A 21084-nucleotide genomic window follows, 5' to 3' on the forward strand; every position below is an offset into this window, starting at 1 on the left:
TCGGCTCCGCCCGAAGTTAGCTTTCCTTTCTTGTTTTTGTTCTCATTTTGGCCTTGATTGCATTAATTAGCCCCTGAAACCCAGAAAACCCCGAAACCCTGATGACATCATCTTGTGGCCAAAAAAAGCGAAGGAAAACTGTCAGTAAGTGCCTCCTATGCCTAATTGCCATTTAAGCAGCCCATCTTCAACTTTATTCGCATTTTCATAGCCAGAGTCCTTAGAGTGGTGGGAGGAGGGAGAGGGAGGGAAAGACCCCCGCACTGATAAGACGGGTCGAGGACATCCAGGAGGCTGTGCGGCAATGCCACAAGCAGGATTTATGAGTCGACATCGCTTCCACTAAGCAGATTAAATGCTTTTGGCGCACAAGTTGCCAGGCAACATCCCAGGATCAGCCGCAATGATAAAAATAGGCAAATCCGCCGAAAAAAGGACCAGGTACAACCTCTGTCTCTAACCTGTGACCTCCCCTCCCCAACCTTCATATTAACCCCCTTTATGCGTCTGTGTTTGTATCTGTGTGTGTCTGTGTCCTTATGTCGATGCTCTGTGGGCGCAAAAATGTCTGGCCAAAACTTGCTCATGACATGCGAACAAACAAGTGCCATAAATAAATTTAAATTGCGCCAAAAATCGCACGCTATTATTATTATTTATTATGTAAGCAATTTGCTGGCATTTCTCCCATATACCTGCCTTTATACACACACTCCTGGTGTGTGTCTGGGTGTGCTGGGGCTGGGCTGTGCGAAGCAACAGCGAAAAGTTTATTAGAACTTTGTCATAAAGTCAAAGTTCGACAACTTTAAGAGCCTCCGTGTTCTGGCTCAATTTCAGGCATTTTTTGTCCAGTTAGCTGCTGCTTGTCAAAGGCAAGGATTTTCTCCTAAAAGGGTTTGCACAACATTTCGCTTAAACTTTCTTCGAAAATAATTTACTTAAATTATGCTGCACCAGGCAAATTGAACTAAGGAATTTGATACTGAGGACACTAAGGACAAAACTAGGGAATGCGTTTAAAGCGTGTTTAAAACTTAATGAAACTGAAAAAGTTTATCAAATTGTTTAATTGTGAGTAAAAAAAATATTGTATTGGTGCAGATTTTTGTAAAAGATTCGCAAGAAAGAGGCAATAAGAGTTACCCGATACTCCAGTTCCAGAAACTACACTAGTTTTTGTTTTAATATACTATAATCCCATAATATTATAATATAAATTATTTATAATTATTAGTTATGGGCTAATATAAACCCATACCTAATAATTGGTTATGAATGCTAAGTATCTTAATAGTTTAGTTATTCAGTAGAAGTAGAGTAAAGATAGCTGATCCTTAAAAAGTCAAAGGTTGGATCGAAACTAAAACTTTGAGCTAGCTCGAAAATAGATGGTTTCCTAGACTTTTATGATATCTTAGAGAAACCGTTTTAGGTGACGGTTTAGGTAGGTGCCTTTACCTAGGAAGGCACTAATCTCATCAAATAATTAGCTTTCTCCAATAAACATCCATCTATCCATTCTTTCTTGAAATGTTGAAAGTATCAAGACAATATCATGCTAAATCTTCCATATGTTTCTAGGTTAAAATTTTCGATGTTATAACTGAATCTCCCCCAGGAGAGATGGCTGGTGGTTATTTTTTATGTTATCTATTATGTTATGTTTATTTTTTAACTGTAAAGAGGTTTCTTACTTCTTGTTTCTAAACTTGTTCTTAAAAGCGGCTGTAAAATTTAAAGCAATGTTTTTATACCCTTGCAGAGGGTATTATAATTTTGTCCAAAAGTGTGCAACGCAGTGAAGGAGACATCTCCGACCCTATAAAGTATATATATTTTTGATCAGGATCACCTCCTGAGTTGATATGAGCATGTCCGTCTGTCCGTCTGTCTGTTTCTACGCAAACTAGTCTCTCAGTTTTGAAGCTATCGACTTGAAACTTTGCACACACCCTTCTTTGCTTTGCACGCAGTATATAAGTCGGAACGGCCCGGATCGGCCGACTATATCCTATAGCTGCCATATAACTGATTGATCGGAAATGGTATAACTTTGACGTTTTTAAAGTTAGAGAGTTCAAATTAGACATGAGAGCAGTTTTTGGCAAAACATTACGACATGCCAAATTTCATAAGGATCGGCAGACTATATCCTATAGCTGCCATATAACTGAACGATCGGAAATGACCCAACTTTCCTGTTTTTGAAGATAGAACGGTGGAATTTAGTACAGATTCTATTTTTGGTTAGTTGATCCAACCTACCAAATTTCATTAGGATCGGCCGACTATATCCTATAGCTGCCATATAACTGAACGATCGGAAATGACCCAACTTTCGTGTTTTTGAAGATAGAAGTTTGGGACATTTTTAGGTTTTGTATTATAATAAATTGGGTTATATTATCATATTCTTATAAGGATCGGCCAACTATATCCGATGTTTGCGATATATATCCGGTTTTAACTGCAAGGGTATATAAACTTCGGCTCCGCCCGAAGTTAGCTTTCCTTTCTTGTTATAGTTTATTATAAATTGTTTTCTGCAAAAATTACTTATTACGGATTGAAAGAGTAATCCAAAAGCTCAGAAGACAAACAAACGGACTAGTATATGTACATATACCACCCCTCCTCAAACAAAAATACACAGGCTTGAATTGATTGGTAATATATACCCATTGGGAAAACATATTATATGTATGAGTATATTAGTATATGTATATTAAACCACCGCATCGTAAAGTAACAATTGAAAAGCCCTCCAAAAAAGTATAGCTTTGAAAGTCACAGTTATTGTTGATTTTATTTTCAATTTGTCGGAAATGTACTCATCCAAGCATACACTCCTGCCATAGACAATAAAAATAACTCGTTTTTAAACATTCAGTTAATGTATAAGTTAGTTTTGTATATTATTAGTTAATATATATAATATATTTTGTTTTGTTTCCGTGTTACCTTCAGCTATTACAGATATACATATAGTACACACATAGAATACAAAAGACTCGCTTGATATTTTCGAAACGAAGAATTCGAGAGAACCGAACCGAAGGGATAACCAAAGTTAAATGCATTAGTCGTACAAGTATATATGTATATTTTGTATTACTTTATAATATGGAGTCGAGAGTTGAGGAACCAAATAACCATTTTGGCTTAGTATGACAACATTATGATTATTATTTGTTTTTGTTTGTGCTCCGACTTGAGATAGATTCCACAGGTATATATATAAATGCCTGAATTACACCTTTTTGTTATACTTTTACGGGGTCTAGTTCCGTGATATACCTATTTGGTGTTTGCTCTGATGGATCTCTGATATGTTTTTCTTTCGTTCCAAAAGAAAACTCATTTAAAACTATTTTTCTAGAACCTCGATACATTTTGAGAAGTAACTTGTTTATTGGTGTGCTTTGCATTCCAGCTGTTCCTTCAACAGTAAATCAAAAATTCAACTAACACTAAAACAACAAATAGCTTAAAAAATATATATATTCCTCTCAACATATAGGTAGGTACAAAAACTTATTTAACAAAAAAAACACATGCCTTTTCAATTCATTACACTTTCTCGCTCGCGCTCTTCTGTCTCTTTTTTTTTCGCCCTCTCACTCTAAGTCGCTGTCTCTATCTCTTTCACACTGCCTAGCTATGTCCCATATCCAAAACTTCCCAGACCCAAGTCCATGTCTTCAATTTCTCAAAGAAAACCTTTTCAAAGAACAACAGTGTCAGGCACTTACATTTTTATACCCTTGCAGAGGGTATTATAATTTTGGTCAAAAGTGTGCAACGCAGTGAAGGAGACATCTCCGACCCTATAAAGTATATATATTCTTGATCAGGATCACCTCCTGAGTTGATATGAGCATGTCCGTCTGTCCGTCTGTCCGTCTGTCCGTCTGTCCGTCTGTCTGTCCGTCTGTCTGTCCGTCTGTCTGTCTGTTTCTACGCGAACTAGTCTCTCAGTTTTAAAGCTATCGTCTTGAAACTTTGCACACACCCTTCTTTCCTTTGCACGCAGTATATAAGTCGGAACGGCCCGGATCGGCCGACTATATCCTATAGCTGCCATATAACTGATTGATCGGAAATGGTATAACTTTGGTGTTTTTAGAGTTAGAGAGTTCAAATTTGACATGAGAGCTATTTTTGGCAAAATTTTGGCGACATGCCAAATTTCGTAAGGATCGGCCGACTATATCCTATAGCTTCCATATAACTGAACGATCGGAAATGACCCAACTTTCGTGTTTTTGAAGATAGAAAGCTGGAACTTGGTACAGATTATATATTTGGTCAGTTGATCTGACCTACCAAATTTCATTAGGATCGGCCGACTATATCCTATAGCTGCCATATAACTGAACGATCGGAAATGGTACTTGGTAGAAATATCAACTTTCGTATTTTTGAAGATAGAAGTTTGGGATTTTTTTTAGATTTTGTATTGTAATAAATTGGATTATATATTCCTATTCTCATAAGGATCGGCCAACTATATCCGATGTTTGCGATATATATCCGGTTTTAACTGCAAGGGTATATAAACTTCGGCTCCGCCCGAAGTTAGCTTTCCTTTCTTGTTTTAAATTTTCTTGTGCTTGGGGATGACTCTGACTCCGTTTCATGACAAATTCGGTATAGATCATAATTGTGGGGAATACAAGTACAAAAAAAAACTTAAACACAGCACAGAACCAGCTGATCACATTATTTGGCCTTGGGTCGAAGTTATAGGGACGCGATTTCTTTGGTTTCTGATTTCTTTATCTTTCTTTTTGTTTGTATCTTTATAATACAATATACATTAATAGTTCTACAAATAGCTAAGTTACAGTTATCGTTATCTATGTATATATTTATATATATATATATCGGTCAGACTCTGACTATATATGACTATTTAGCTCAGGGATCTTTAGGCCTGAGCCTGGAATTTATCGTCAGTTTCTATAAATTTCATAGGCACAGTGACTGACGGTTGGTATCTCCGTAAAATACCCAAACAAGGGGGAGAAAACAATACAAAAAGACATAAAAGGTAACTTATAAATAAAAATATACTAAAATCCCGGATTCGGGATGTACAGGACCTTGATAAAGACAGTTTTCCAGTCCAGGATGTCACTTTGGTTTTTAGATTTATCTTCTTTCTTTTGTTTCTTTTTGGCTTTAAATCTTGTTGAGATCATGTGACCTTTCGACCTTGTGACCTTGGCATCTCCCTTTACCACACCTCGCACTTGTCGGTGGGATTCATTCGCTTCCCGGCCTGGCACTGAAAGACCTCAGCGAACTCCTTCATATTCGAGAGTGTCCCGATCACGCGGAACTGCGACGGCGAGTGGGGGTCCTTTTCCATTTGCAGAAGGTTCGTTTCTTCAGTGGTGCTGGAACACCAGACCTGTAATACGAAGCAATATTAACGTTTTTTTATATTGAGTTTTTAGTATTCTTAAAATGACCTCAAACTTTTCCGAAAACACACACTAAAATAAGGATATCTCAGTGTGTTTTTTCGGTCCTTCCTCCTCTCCATCTTACTCACCTGGGCAAAGGATACGAAGAATAGCTGCGAGTGCGTAAGATTCAATCCTGGCAACTTCAAAATATCCGCCTCCTTCTCGCTCTTGGTTCGCAGGTAGGCGTGATAGGCCGCCTTGAGGCCGCCATTGTCTGCTATGTTTTCTCCTATTTTTTGAATATTTTAATAACAGAATAATATGAAGTTGTCTGTTGTACTGAATATAAAAATTGGATCATATTTAAAAAGCTATACACTGCGTATGAGTAATATTCAGAAGCTCATAATGGAATGTGGAATACTTATCATAAAGAATATGCATAACTTTTGGTATAGAATTCTTATGAGTATGATTAAGTTTAGCTCAATTATTCTTAAAAATAAATTCAAATACAAATAATTTCAGTAGACGAATTGTAACGTCGGATCATGTGTTCGAACCAACTCATTGTGAGCCGTCATTAATTGGATTCAATCACTCATATGGTGGCAGGCATTTGCTTGAGAACTGGTTCAATGACTTTAAATTATTTGATTAATACATACTCCATTAAAAAGGCATGATCTTAGTGTATGAACAAGCTGTAACGATAAGTTCTGAAGCAAACTTGGTCTCGAATTCATCCGTAATATTCGAGTATGAAAAACACAAAGTTATTTAATGCTGGTATTTGAGTAACTTATTACAAAATAGATAATGACTTTTTATGTCTTTTAATATTTTACTATAGGCTATAAAAGGTTTTATTATATCTTGAAAATGTACCAGCACTGGATAAGAGTAATTTTCAGAGTTAATTATGGAATATTGATAACGGAGCTTACTAAGAATTTTTATAACTCACACTATAAAGAGCTAACAAGCTTGATATGGTATGACTCAACCACTCTGGAGTAAAAAATACAAATAAAATTATTTGGGAGGACTCCAAACTTTCAACTAATTTTAGTATTGTCGGAGATTGTATTGCCTACTCATATGTTTGAATGAGTTTGTTGTGAGCCGTCATGAATTGGATTCAATCACTCATATAGTGGCGGGTTTTACTCGGGCATGGTACTGGCTTGATGACTTTAATCATTTGGGGAGTATTCTATTGAATTTTATGATCTTTGTATATGAACAATGAATAGGGAGATGTTTTGAATTGTAACCACACTGCATATCATAAATAATTATTTCTCATACGCACTGTAGTACTTCATACAACTGATCTGAGTCCAGTAGCGATAGTGTCCTTACAAGATAGGTGGCTATCATCCCTTACTCACCCAATGTCTGCTTGCCATTCAGGTTCCGCTTGTTCATCTTGTAGCCACTGTACTGGCGGGCTATGCACTCGGACTTCTCGTTGAAGCGCTCAATGCTCTTCGCGTCCCACCAGCGGTTGATGTTTCCGAACTTGTCGTACTCCCTTCCCTGGTCGTCGAAGGCGTGTGTCAGTTCGTGGCCCATTACCACGCCCATAGCCCCGAAGTTCAGGCTCTTGGGGTTGTTTATGTCGAAGAAGGGCGTCTGGAGGATACCAGCGGGAAACACTATTTGGTTCTTGGTCGGCGTGTAATAGGCATTCACGGTCTGGGGAGTCATGCCCCAGTTCGTCTTGTTGACCGGCTGGTCCAGACGCTTCAGGTTGCTCTTCAAGTTGTAGATCGCCACCTGGATGTTGTTCTCGAAATAGGCATTGGCCGTGATGTTCAGCTCGGCGTACTTCTTATCCAGCTCAGTGGGGTCAAGGATGTAGTCGGGAAAGCCAATCATGTCGGAGATCTCATTGGCCTTCTCGATGGCCCGTTCCCGCGTCTGTTTGTCCACCCAGGTGAGGTTCTGGAGGTTCCGCTTGAAGGCGTCCCGGATTTCACCAATCATTTGCTCGGCTGCCGGCTTGGACTCCCCATGAAAAGCCTGACGCACAAAGATGGCACCAACGGCGAATCCCACCACGTTGTTGGTGTCGGATACGCAATATCTCCAGATTTCCTCCCCGCCATCGGAGCCCATGAGGGCCTTTCGCACTCCCTTGTAGGCGTCCCGGAAGGGTTTCGATAGGCAACTGGTTAGGGTTCGAACCGCCTGCCAAATAAGATAGTTGTTGAGGGTGCTGGAAAAATAATGAAATGCTTAATAGGGATTTTATATAAGATACCAGGTACTTGCAGTCAAGATTCTCAGGTACATCATACCACATAACATACTCTTTTTACAAGTTTTCAAATAAAGTTTTTAAAATATTCGAGATTCTGGACTATAAAATACCCGGTCTGACTCTATTTCAAAAAATTTTTTAAAAATCCATAATTTTTCTGATTTATGAGTTTAAAAAGTACTTACATCTTCCCCTCATCGGTTTTTTCCATTTTCAGAATAATATCCGAAAGATTCTTTAGGAAATCAGGAGCATAGACCACGACTACCTCCTCGTCGGTTACCCGCTGTCCCACCATTTTCATGGCATCGTCGAAGTGCGCAGTCCAGTTGAGGAACGGAGCCAACTTGGCCAGCTGCCGCAGCGTCATCGAGTGGTACATGGCCTCCTCGTTTCGGCGATCCTCCTGCGGAATGGTGATGTTGGCCAGCTTCTTCTCAAAGTTGATCACGCCCACCATTTGGGCACGGGCCTCGGTTTCGTTGGCTCCCAACAGAACGCAGACTTTGGTCATGTATTCGATGTACTCGTTGAGCACTTTGCGATGGTTCTCGGTCTTGTTGTTGTAGTAGTCAGCGGTGGGAAGGGTCAGGCCTCCCTGGTCAATCTGGATAACGTGGCGGGAGGAGTTCTTGTCGTCCTCGCCAATGGCCCAGCTGAACAGGCAGTTGAAATTGTATCTGAAATAAAGGAAAAGTGGGTCAAAGGGGTGAATTCTAAAGACTCAAACCTATTCTAACCTATTGTGCAAAATCTTGAGGGTTTGACCCATTGACCAATTGGTGATATTGTAGCCGCTTTTTGTCACGTTCCAGCCTCCAATCTTGAGCAGCAAATCATTCATGGGCTTGGCCCCCAATTTCTCCATATGCTCGTCTGCATCCAGGCAGGATTCATAGTAGATTTTGGCCTTTCGCTCGGCATCTGACTTGAAACTGTCGGCCGGTTTCTCCAAAACATTACGGATTATGAGTTGATTCATCTGCTCCAGCTTGCCAAATGTTCCCCAAGTTGATTTCCCCTCAGGGATGGGATTGTTTTTGATCCACTGATTGCTTTAAGGACAAAGTTTAGCTGAGAAATCAAAATAGTTAAGCCAATAGTTACCAAGCATAGCCGTAGAAATCATCGCAGGGATCCACAGTGACATCAATGGACTTGAGAATCTCACTGGAGGCGAAAATGCAATGCTCGTTGAGGCAGGGAAGCTCGTTGCCAGAAGGACACTCTAACATAGATATTAGATGTTAATATTTTGTAATATTTTGTAATAAATTCATGAAAATACCCTTCTGGTGTGGCTGCACATGAAGGACATGCTTCTTCTGATCCCCAGTCCCTCCATCTGCGAAAAGGACAATCAGTAGAGTGAAGATCATAATGGCCATAGCAAAGGTCGTGATGAGCAGCCATTTCTCCGTCTTGTTCCTTGAACGCCAGTTCCATGTGGCCTGCAAACAAAAAAGAATATTATTCCATTATTTAACAATCAGCCGAGTAAACATAAATCTTTCCCCAGTGGCATGTGTTGTGTAAACAATTCGCAAGCAATTGCCGGCAGTTCAAACGAGTTCAAACCCGAGAGATACATAGCCGGCAGAGCGAAAGATACAATGTACAAGATGCAGAGGAAAATATCTCGCATACCTAAATCAGTAGCATCTAAAGACATTTCACACATTTTTCCCACCTCGAGTGTGACTTCTAAATATGCTTTAAAATCTTTTCAATTTATTTGTAATCCTATCCAAATGATCTAACCATCACGACTACTTATCTCTGGCATATGGAAGTGTATTCACCCCACCACATCCATTCAGTGACAGTCTTTTCACTGTCAACTGATGACCTTCAGAACAAATAAGAAAATTGTCTGCTCTGGCCTTATTTTTTAGGTCATTGCCACAAAGGCTCCAGTATCTTTTCCATAGAAACTTTTATTTATATTTTTTATTCTGAGGTCTCGTGTGGGTGGTGGGGATACTCAGTTATCCAGCTACCCAACTACCTAAATTGGATACTCACTCGTGCGGTGTGATAGCGTATCTGCATGCCAGTGTGGCCGGTCGCCTCGTTGAGTTGGATTCCGCCAATTGAGCTGGAATCGTCTTCCGTGAATTCGGTCTGCTTGTAGCGTGTCATCTGCAAGGGATTCGAAAAGATCTTTTTGAGAAATTGAAGACTTAAATATACTCCTAGGGAGACTCCAGTGCACTCGGACTTTTATTTTTGGAATCTGATAAGACCCGCACGACAAAAGAGTATCTTGTGGATACACAGACGGCATTTATAAATAAACATTGACTTAACCCTAGGATGTTTTGGTTTTCAAAAAAGAGATAAATTCTGATGGAAATATTTGAGTAAACAAAACCAAATTTGCATCTCAAGCTTTACAGCAATTGTTGTAACTTGATGGAAAAAAGATAATGTACGATATCACTGATCTGTTATTGTTCATTTTTATCTCTATTTGTTATGCCAGTCCTACCGTATGGCAATCGTCGAGCCACATTGTTATTTTATTATTTTTTGTGCCTTAGCACTATCAAACCACGAGATACCGATACAAAATATTTACTTTTCGGCTTTTCGGCTAAAAAACGAGCTAAAAACGCGACCGAAATTATTTCGTGTTCAGCCCATGACCGACGGAAAGCGAATGAACGAGGAACGATTCTGCATCGCCCTGCCGGGGCACCATCCACTGTACAGTGGAGCAACACACAAAAAATGCTTATCATAATACAAATGAATAAGGACTTTTTATAAAATAAAAATAAGAATAGCAATTAATATCGAAATAGAAAAATGTATCTAGAGAAAATATCGAAGCATAGGGTAATACCAGGTATGTTTTCAAATACAAAAACAGTATTGATCTTATTTCAAATATTATAATTAGACTTTTTGATATTTAAAGTATAAATAAACTATAAATATTACTAAAAATAAGACTTTGTTTTGAAATGTAGACTTTGTTTTAAAAAAGAAAGTTTAAAAAAAACCGAAAAACTTCTAACTAAATAGGTCTAAAAAAATACTGTTTAATAAATAAATTAAATCCAATTATATCTATATACATAGATATGGATTTATATATAGGATAGGTAATTATACTATACGTATGTTTAGTAGATACCTTCTGCATAAAATTCAACATGAAATTCAACATAAGCTCTCTTTTTCGTTCAATTACTTTCGAAATTAGCCCACTGTAGTGTAGCGTCTACGTTTATATGGAATAGTTTTGCATTGTATACAAATAGATTGACTATAAGCTGTGTGAGTGCGAGATATAGATACGATATGCTGAAGGAGGGGGCGAAAATGGAGGAACATATAAAGGCAAATATAAATGAAGAAGAAAAGTAACAAAAAAGGAATGTATTCAATTAGCGCAAAGCAATTTACATTGATTAGATGCCCCGCATGAGTTATTTTTTGCTTAGCTCGAGTTTTCCGATCCTAAATATTTGCAAATATTTCTATAAAGAGAAATAAATTCTTATCGGTCTTATCGGAAATAAATAAACAAAAAATTGTTTTAGAGCTATTTCTGAGAAAATCGTTCCGCTCACAAGATTGTCAAAACTTTGCGATGCTTTCAAGACGTTTTTTTATGCTTTGCTTTGCTTTTTAAGACTGCTTTGTTTGTTTGAATTTTGTTTACACTGTAGTGTTACACACTAAAATTTATAAATTTAATATAAATTATAAAATAACATTTTACATAAAGGTACCTATGTATATACTTTATTTTTTATACTTTACACATACAAAGTATATAAATATTTTCGGAACATTTTAGTAAAATAAAAAGAGTATGCTAGTTCGTAAATGTTAATTAATAGTGTCCTGTGTTTACCACCAATTTCCCTAAGATGAAGTCAAGAATAAGTTATATGGCAGATTTCGAAAATGGTTGTCTATATTTATATGTTTATATAAAATTTTATATAATATAATAATATTATAATATGAATTTTCCTAGTTATTTGGTAAATGATTCATACTGATAAAACATCAACATCATGGCTCCATACAAGCCCAACCACTGTGCCGTCTGGGGAATTTTTGGTCAACATATGGAGAGCAATGGATAGGCTTTAGTTTTATGAGCAGAGAGAATATTAAAAGGTTTTTAATGAGGCTTCTAAATGTGGAACCAAAAAAATTAAAACTAATGAAAATATATTTAAGAAATATGTATGAATATTTATTTATAAATATAAAATTTTAAAAATAAAATAACAGATATATAGATAATATTTGGTCTATGTGTCTATGTCTAAGCAAAGTCTATGTAAAAGTAATCCTAATTAATTAAGTTAATCTTTCCTTCCCTCCTGCAGATCCGCCATAGGCACTACTCACTGTACCCTATTTGCGATGTATTGGCTTACAATTCGTCAGCATTCCATTTATCACCATCAATGCCACCAAAATGGCCAATCCGATCCACGGGGCGCAAAGGCTCAATTTTTTGGGGGGGTTTTGGGGGGCTCTGGGTTTTGCAGCTGAAGTGAAAACTGTTGCGCAGTTTGTTTCGGAATTTTCTTTTTTGCGCCTTATTTTCGATATTAATTTCGGGTTGCGTCCTTTGTGCCGGTCTATTTATTTTGCTTTTGCCAAAAGCGATTTCCAGCTGAATGTAAACACACACCCACGCCACACCATCTGCCCACTATCCCACAGACACCGAATGACATTTCGCGGATTGTTGAATGCAAACAGACGTTCAATTGGAACATAGGCATGGGTTTGGACTTCATAAGTACATCAGTAAGGGAGTACATACGAAAGGGTCTAATTTTTGCCTTAACATGGAAAGCGAAAGTCTTTGGCTTCAGGTTTAAAGATCATGGAAGGTTGGTTGGAAAAGTTTCTTAAAGCTTAAAAATATTAAAAGCAGTACTTCTGGGGTAAAAAATATAAAGAATAAAAAAGGAAATACTTGGGGAGCAAGAAATAAAGTTTTACTTTTAAAACACACAATAAAGTACAATTTTTACAAACTTTAAACAACTCTTTGTAGAGCTTAAAAATAAAATCTAAAATGACTTAAATTTTATCTGACAAATAAATATACAATCATTCCTTAAGCAAGCAGGACAAGAAGGAATTCTCAAGGCAATGTTGCCTCATAATGCAACCCCTGTTGACAGACGAAACCAATTACCCACTAACTTGGCCAGTGTACATAATATACAAAAAAAGTATAACATACATATGTTGTCAATCAAGTATCGGCGGGAGGTCCTCCAACTTAATTTATAGTTCTAGACACTTGCAATTTATGTATACCAAGGGCCATAACAAATGGGGGGGCGTTAGGTGGCGGGCGGGCGTAGTGGGAGTGGTTGCTATGTTGCATTTACACATGGAAAAAATTTTGACTCAATTCTGGGGGCTCGCATAGCTGGTATTGTTGATATCACACATACACGCAACGCACAACGGCCAACACACACAAGGGGCACACAAACATGGAGAGAGACATGCTCTTGGCCTACCTTTGCGCTCATTTTCTTTGTGCGCCCAAAAGAATGCAATGCTATTTTTCCAACTGCCTGCGACCGCTTTCCGTTTCCGCTTCAGTTTCCGTTACCTTTCAATCTCCTGCTTCCGTCGAATAGTTTCACTTTTAATTTATTTTCTTTTCGTCTTTGGTAATTTCTTCTCTTAGCTGGTCGCACTTGCTGTCACTGCTTTGTTTCGTTCTGCATTTTGTTAACAGAAGTGGTGGACAAACAAACCGTTTGGTTGGGACCAGCTCTTTAGCTGGCTTCCTCTTTTTATTTCTGATTCAAGTTCTCAGACGGAGATTCGGATAGGTTTACCGAACGGAGCCACTGAGACGGGGACCAGTTCCAGCATCAGTGGCAATCGCACTCCAACTAGCTTTTCCTCTCCCATCTGCGAGTTCCCCGGGTGGTTGGACCAAAAATCATAACACACTACACTCGTAGTAGAGCTCCAAGAACACACAAACACACACGAACACACTCTCGAAGAGAGCAATAAACTGAGCGTGATAGGGGGGCTAGACAATCGAGCCCTTAGTTGATGTATTCCTTGGGGGTGGCAATTCCAGGGTTGACATTGCTCGGCACTTCAGGCCCTTCTGCGCAGGACTCTTTTGATTAGGTGGCAGCACTGTACTAATCGCCATGTTGCCAGAGTGGTAGTAGCTTAAAATCTATGCGAATTTTTATCGGTTTTGCATGGAAGTTATTCAAATAATCTAACTTCTGGCGGTCTTTAGTGTTGAGGCCCGACTATGGTGCATTTTAATAATTCATATAAGCGTATAACAAAGAGCTTTTAATGTTATTATTACCCATTTTGGTTCAATGTTTTTATTTATATATAAGGAATATTCAAAATATGTTGGAAAAATAACTAGTTTTTTAATGGAATTAGATACTGTAGTACTAAAGCGCTTGACCCATTTAACCATTCCAATGGAAAACAAATTTAAACAAAAATCTAATTATCATAAATTGTTTATTTTATTTAAAAATATTAAAATTTTAAATATTTATTGATTTTTTTTTATTCGATTGAGAAAAACAACTACGATTTGGAGAAAAACGCTTGTAAAGTCCGCTTAACCGGTATATTTCACAGAACGATCCTTTTAGGAAGATTTTCTTAAAAGGTTAAATTTAAATATTCTTTTAAATGTATACATACATAAAAACTATAAATATATGAAAAACAATTTGTTTTTTCTAGACTTAAATAGTCTATCAGTATATCTGTCGGGTCAGGCAGCAGCCGCTGTATAAGTTATAGTTTATTTACATATTAAGCTAACGTATGGATATATCGCCTTAGTTGGTTGCAAGCCGACTCTTTATCGGCCGCTCGACTTCAACGGGCCTATTTTTGAGAGAGCTCGCAATCACTATGTCGGGCCCCCCTCTTCGCTATCGAGAGCTTTAGCTTCGCGTATGTCTAGTCGGACCGCACTCTCTGTCCATATTATTAGTCACTGCTTAGCACCATAAACTGGATGATCACAATTGTTGACCCCAGTTTTATCTGCCTGCAAAATAAATAAATTATAACGAGCAATGGTTAAATTCTGCTTTTTTGTTTCTCTGCATTGAAAAGTATTAATGACCAAACAATATCAATAAAATATTTCTTCATAAAATATCTATATTATCCATACAATAAAATCAACAGTCATGGGAGACTGTGTTCCATATGCCCTTTTCGTACTTGTTCATATCTCAATTAAGCTTTTTCCCAAGAGAGGTGGCTCGCTCCTCCTTTTTCTCGGTCGCCTCCTAGTTCAGTTGAGTCTCAAATGTACTTGGTATGCTAGAAATCATAGCTCTTCGTGCTTCAATAATGTATTCTAAGCTTCCAACCCTTGGACCTGAAATAGAAAAAAAGTTGAAAAACACTCTGCATAAAAATTGGGAGATCCTCGCTAATTAAGCTTTAGCAGGCATCAGACGCAGACGATTCCATAGCCTCGGTGGCGCAGTTGGCAGCGCGTAAGTCTCATAATCTTAAGGTCGTCAGTTCACTCGTGCACTTTTGAATTATTTTTTTATTTTGTATATCTTGGATTCCGCGAGACATGTGTAATTTTATAAGACGGAATTATGTAGCTTCATTAATAATTTAATAAAAAAAAAAGGTTCCGTAAGCATTCAATACAATTCCTTAAAAGTTTCTTTAGCTTATTAAGTCACATATTGTCTAAAGCGACAATGAACTCCCAATTTTTCCAAACACTTTTGTCTTATCAACTACTTTTGTCTTTTTTCGAAACTGAAACACTCCCAGTTTTCTTTATTTTTTTTTTAAGCATAGAGGTGACATATTTTTTCGCCCAACCTTATCAAAAACAAGACTCTGAACGTTTCGCTTCAAAGGTTTGGAAAAAGTCCTACAAATAAAGGCACCAAACCTAAATATACATAAATGAAAAATGCACTACACTATTTAAAACTATTTTGCTCATGCAAATGCAAAATAAAAATAGAAAATGTTCGAGACATTCCGCGGGTATTACCATATCACTCGACCTACATTCAAATTACGTCACAAAGTAGTTGCTGGGCCGAAAATAATGCGAGAAAGTAAATAGTTTGCACTGACCCAGTGTTTGTGTTTTGGAGCTTCTCTTAGCCAGTTTTCTGTGCCAACTTTTAGGCCACAATGATCACTCATTGTGCGGCTATCTGAAAGGTGTTAACCGATTGGAAAACATCGTCTGTGTAAGAGAGAAAATAAGACTTGAATGCAATTCGGATGATCTTCAAAGAAGAGCTTGAAAACTAAGTTGAAACAACCCCTTAACCCTTGGATGACCCTGGTGCCGTGTCGTGCTTTTTCATTAATGAGTTAACTCAAATTAATGTGTTCTTTGGCGGAACAAAAAATTAAAACAAAACGCTACTAGAAAAAATCACGTCAAGATTCTCACGTCGCGAGCTAAACGCTTAACCGCATCAATATTACACATTGCAACAATTTGCGTGTTCTGTATTTGAAAATAAATTATACAGTCGCAATTCTACAGGATTTCATCAAAAATGAGAGCACCAGTGACTTTGGAATACCCTTTCTTCTTTAGTTAATATAAAATTGTTGGTCTGTTTTTTGAGAGTTTTTAAAGATTTAAAGGATAATTTTTTGCTTTCTAGCTAAAGGCTTTATATATTAAATGATTAATTTGCTATGTATGCTACAAAAAATATAGATTTTGTTTTGATTTGTTTCATCTGTATATTGAGAATGGAATATTTGGCAATAACGTTGAGTATAACAATCGTACAAAGTATTATATAACTTAGCTAGTGTGAAAACAACGGAATAATTAAAAAAAAAGATTAAATTATGACAAATTTTTTAATTTTTTTTCGTATAAGTATAATCTTTGTTAAACAAGAAAGATTTTTTTTACTTCCATGCCCTTTCTCACATTAAAGAATAGATTGATATTTACTACTTTATCTCATTATGAGAGTAATATATAATAAATTCGGAATTTTCCACTGAAGCCTTAACTATAAATAATTCAAATAAAATTTAAATTTCAATACAAATTTTAATAACTTTTGTATATAAACTATTTTTTAAATAAATGCCCTTAGATTACTATTTAAACTTCAAAAACAAAAGACTTCCTGAAACATGTGTACCCGTTTTAACTTTCTGGCAAATCTTTCAAATTAAACGAGTAAACAATTAAACTCAACAACAAAAATAACAAATGACTCGGTGTTTACCACCAATAACAACAGCAACAAAAACAACAACAATTATAACACTTTTCAGCAATGGTTGTTGTTGGCAGTTAGCTGGGCCTGGGAACAAAAAAAACCAGTTTAAAACCGTAGCCGGCAATACCGCTTCGGTTTAGTTGAAGTCGAGCGGTAGAGCGGTAAACATGTCGAGTTCGAATTGGTATCTGGGCGGCAGCCTCTTGATTTGCCTGATAATCGCCAAATTCAGTGCGGGTGAGTGTAAAATCGGTTTCGAAATCGAAAACACGCGCTGAAAATAACACAGATTACGTGCAATTGCTTGGGAAAAGCTTACATAACGCTCGGGTGGGAAGTTCTCAAGCAAACTGGAAGCAAGCTGCAACGGATTACATAAAAAAGTCGGCTTAAACTAGAAGCCGATTTAAAATACAAACAAAAACACAAAAGGAAGCCCTGCAACAGTGGCAAGACAAACCATGATAATGTTGTAAACAACACCTTACATTAAGAACCTTGTTTGAACTTTTAAGCAAAACTAAAACTATGGCTATCAAAAAAATTCTCGAGTTCTTTTCTTTTTTTTATGTTTACTTTATAGAGTGCTTTTAAAAATCTCTATTACAATGTGGATTCCAAAATATAAAATAAAACCTTTTCAAGAACTCTAAATATTTAAGATCATGGAAGATCATATTCTGAGAAAATACTCTATATAAAGAATATCTATTAATTTATTGATTTATGAGTTTTCTAAAGTACTATACAGAATTCTTGAAATGATAACGTGTGTTACAATAGAGAATACAACAAAGAAAACTGAATATTCTTCTTAAATATAAAAAATAATATTTTTTAACTGAAAAGCAAATAAAAGAAACTCGAAAACAGAAATTTATAGAATTGGTTTGAGTTCCTTAGGAATTTTCCTCTTCTTATTTAATTTTTAATTATCAAATTAATTTTTATAATATAAATATATTTATTTTGAAACAGTTGTTGGACAAGCGGGAACAGTGCACTGGAATAATGGAAACACGGCCGGAGTAGGAGCCTGGTCAAATGCCCAGTCCGGCGGAATGCAGCCCCCGGGTAGCCTTGGCAGCCACGACCCGCAGTACAGTTACGGCTACGCTGGCATCGATTCCCGGGGAAGCTATGGCGGAGCGGGCGGCAACGGAGCCTACTACGTAGGCGGCACGGACGAGCACGGACGTCCGTTCTCCTATGGTGGCCAGGGCCAGCAGGGCTACATGGGTGTCAGGGATCCCAACTACCCGGGCGGAGTCTACGGGTATCGAAACACGGCAACAGGAATGGGTGGCACAGCCCTCTCAGTGACCTTGGCCTTGACCCTCGGTTTCTTGGCAGCGAGGAGACTTTGATGCGGTTCTATCGCGGGAAATTGTTTTTTTTTTTTTTGTAGCTCTTACTACTAAGCTTAATTTATGTAAATTACCTAAATATGTGTGAACTTTTTATTAAAACAGAAAAAACAACTGAAAATCTTAACAATGTATTTTTTTTCTTTTTGATCGACTTGAAATTGCGGCTTGAAATCTCATCATTAGAGGGGATTTTGATTAGTTTGTTATTGAAGTTACAAGGGCCATGATCGTTTTTTCTTATCTTATTTCAGTAATAACAACAATCATACATAGTATTACATACATGTTAAACAATTTTAAGGTACATTAAAAGAACCCAGTTTATTTTAAAACTGCTCTTAAAAATAATTTATTCAATTACTCCAAATTAAGTCTAATAATGAATAGTGTTTTTTTAAAAATGGAATTCCAGATTTTTGTATAATTTCCATCTAGTTTTGATTTAGTTTTATTATTTACCATATTATATTTACTGGTTTAATTATATAAATTCAATCACGTCATATTTTTTTGGCATTTTTCTACAATTCTCTACCTACTTTTAACAAAAATGTTCTCGAATTTCTTTTTTAAGAACAACCTAATCTTGTAAACCCAAAATTAGCATAATTAGCAGCATGTGAGTTTTTAAAATCCAATTAATGACTCGCTTGCAGCTGCGCAGTTAGATGACTAACAGTGATGACTTGTACCTTACCCCGCCCTCACACAATTGGATATGTTTAACCGAGGCAGCCACGCCCACCTAATTGGGCCTCTTCCTCCTACTGAAAAAAACACCCAAGAAACGAAAACGAAAATAAACAAATTTGAACAAACACCTGTTAATAAGAGCGAGTGTCAAAATAAGTGAGTCACAGTGGGACACCGAAAGATGAGATCACGGAAGACTGCACCCCGGGGAGAGGAACAAGCCAACCTAGAATTAGTATATGTTGTGAATACGTGAATAATACCCATCCAGATAAGTGAGACATGCACAGGGAGGCACTAATTAGCCAGAGGGTTTGAGAACACTTGTGACTCTTAGGTCGTTTGAGTTTCCTTCAGATCGAAAGCCAGGCACACGATTAATTTAATGGCCTTTGTTCAACCTGCTTACATGTCAATGTCAAAGTTGAGAATACTTTGTCATTTACGTGATGGCGATGAACGTCTGATTGCGGGGGAAGACCCTCGACGAGAATGGTAATACATTCCGAGCTTATTCCAACACTCGTCCAACAAAATAACAGTCATTGTCGGTGTGAATTCGTATCATTACTGCTGATACCCTTCAAATTGGATTCATTGGGCTTTTAAACTAGTAAAAATTATTCAAACCGTGTCAAACAGTTGCAATTAAAATAAAATTGGATGTTTTTAACATACCAATTCTAAAATAAAAAAGGGTGACTATACGATACATGATAACTCTTTAGGATAACTTTAGGCCTACAATTCTTGATATCGATCTCTATTATATTCGAGAATGTAAAATAAAAGGCTTTTCTCTATATAGTTGTTTTTAGTCACAAAAGTCCCGATTTGCATATTATTTAATCAAAGCCGGCCTTTATAATATCATACAATTAATTATATTATTTACACAATTTTGAATACATTAAATAGATAAAAATAGATAAAATCCTTTTGAAATTTTTAATAAAAAGTTTAGCAAGTGAAAGTGAGTTTGTACACGAACTTTCACGGTGAGGTGCATGACCCAAGCCAACAAAAGAAATGGCGGCGCAGCTTTTCTCCGTCTCCGCCGTTATTTTCACGTTACTTTCACGCACAATTGAATTAATTAAACAAATTTACGTCCTCATGGTATTTCGACTTTTCGGCCGCTTTGTTTACGTTCTTGTGGGGTCCGCCAGGCTCTACATAGAATGTTTTTCTGCACTCTTTCCCTCATGGGACCCTATTTAAAATTCACAGAAATATTAATACCACTGCCCCGGGTTCATTTTAGGCTCAGACCTAAAACCTATCTAACAATATGTCTCTTGGCCAAAGCTTGTTCGCAGAAGAATGCTTGTGTACAATATCCCCAACCTGGGCCAGTAATAAATCGACAATAGCGTCTCCCTTTTGCAATCTAAAACAAGACACTAGGTAAACAGCGCAGGGGTAACTTAACATCCTTACGTGCACAAACTGCACGCAACACCGAAAAATTACAGCGATCGTCTGTGGGTAGGTGAGCTCACTTCGTGGGTACGGGGTTACTATACATGTACTTGGGACACGACACTGTTTTAAACTTCCTTTTGGGTGTGCGGTCCAATTGGAAAAGAATTTAAGAACCGACGCTCGAAGAAAATTTCCCAGCTGCATTTGCGCCCACGCTTAACAACACTCTTTTTTGAATGTTAATAATATCGATATAAAAACAAAAAAGGAAAGCTAACTTTGGGCGGAAACTTTCGCAACTTTTGTGTTTTTGAAGATATATGGTTGAAACTTCGTCCAAATTATATTTATGGTCAGTTGATCCCACCAAATTTCATAACGATCGGCCGACTATATCTTATAGCTGACATACAACTGAATGATCGGAAGTGCTATTTGGTATTTGGTAAAAATACCAACTTTAGTATTTCCAAGATAAAAGCTTGGGCCTTTAGTTACAATTTGTATTGTAATAAGTTGGATTTACTATGATATTCTCATAAGGATCGGCCAACAATTACCTTTGTTTGCGATATGTAACAGGTTTTAACTGTTTTAAGGTTTTTCAAGTTAGCTTTCCTTTTTTTCTTATATTAAGTTACTTCCTGTTGGTAACTGTG

The 21084-nt window shown here is 37.1% G+C and overlaps 2 protein-coding genes across 6 annotated transcripts; one reads left to right on the forward strand and one right to left on the reverse strand.

The window, feature by feature from the left end:
- Nucleotides 1–4786: 4786 nt before the first annotated feature.
- Nucleotides 4787–13665, reverse strand: Nep3 (Neprilysin 3). 4 transcript variants are annotated; one of them, XM_043209952.2, is made up of 9 exons: nucleotides 13298–13665; nucleotides 9712–9828; nucleotides 8975–9137; nucleotides 8794–8914; nucleotides 8427–8741; nucleotides 7872–8366; nucleotides 6812–7641; nucleotides 5564–5706; nucleotides 4787–5419 (listed from the first exon to the last, which is right to left on the reverse strand). In XM_043209952.2, the coding sequence occupies exons 2-9, from the start codon at nucleotides 9826–9828 to the stop codon at nucleotides 5243–5245; spliced, it is 2361 nt and encodes a 786-aa protein (XP_043065887.1). In that variant the 5' UTR covers nucleotides 13298–13665; the 3' UTR covers nucleotides 4787–5242. The 4 variants fall into 4 exon arrangements, with proteins under 4 accessions (XP_043065887.1, XP_043065886.1, XP_043065885.1 ...); XM_043209951.2 differs by having other exon boundaries at nucleotides 13203–13665; XM_043209950.2 differs by lacking the exon at nucleotides 13298–13665 and adding an exon at nucleotides 10178–10348.
- Nucleotides 13666–17053: 3388 nt separating this feature from the next.
- Nucleotides 17054–18425, forward strand: LOC108125591 (collagen alpha-1(XXI) chain). Of its 2 annotated transcripts, none has more exons than XM_017241851.3 (2): nucleotides 17054–17174; nucleotides 17916–18425. In XM_017241851.3, the coding sequence occupies exons 1-2, from the start codon at nucleotides 17105–17107 to the stop codon at nucleotides 18302–18304; spliced, it is 459 nt and encodes a 152-aa protein (XP_017097340.1). In that variant the 5' UTR covers nucleotides 17054–17104; the 3' UTR covers nucleotides 18305–18425. The 2 variants fall into 2 exon arrangements, with proteins under 2 accessions (XP_017097340.1, XP_070133923.1); XM_070277822.1 differs by lacking the exon at nucleotides 17054–17174 and adding an exon at nucleotides 17218–17383.
- The last annotated feature ends 2659 nt before the right edge of the window (nucleotides 18426–21084 follow it).

The sequence above is a fragment of the Drosophila bipectinata genome, chromosome XL (genome assembly GCF_030179905.1).
Source record: "Drosophila bipectinata strain 14024-0381.07 chromosome XL, DbipHiC1v2, whole genome shotgun sequence".
Lineage (NCBI taxonomy): Eukaryota > Metazoa > Arthropoda > Insecta > Diptera > Drosophilidae > Drosophila > Drosophila bipectinata.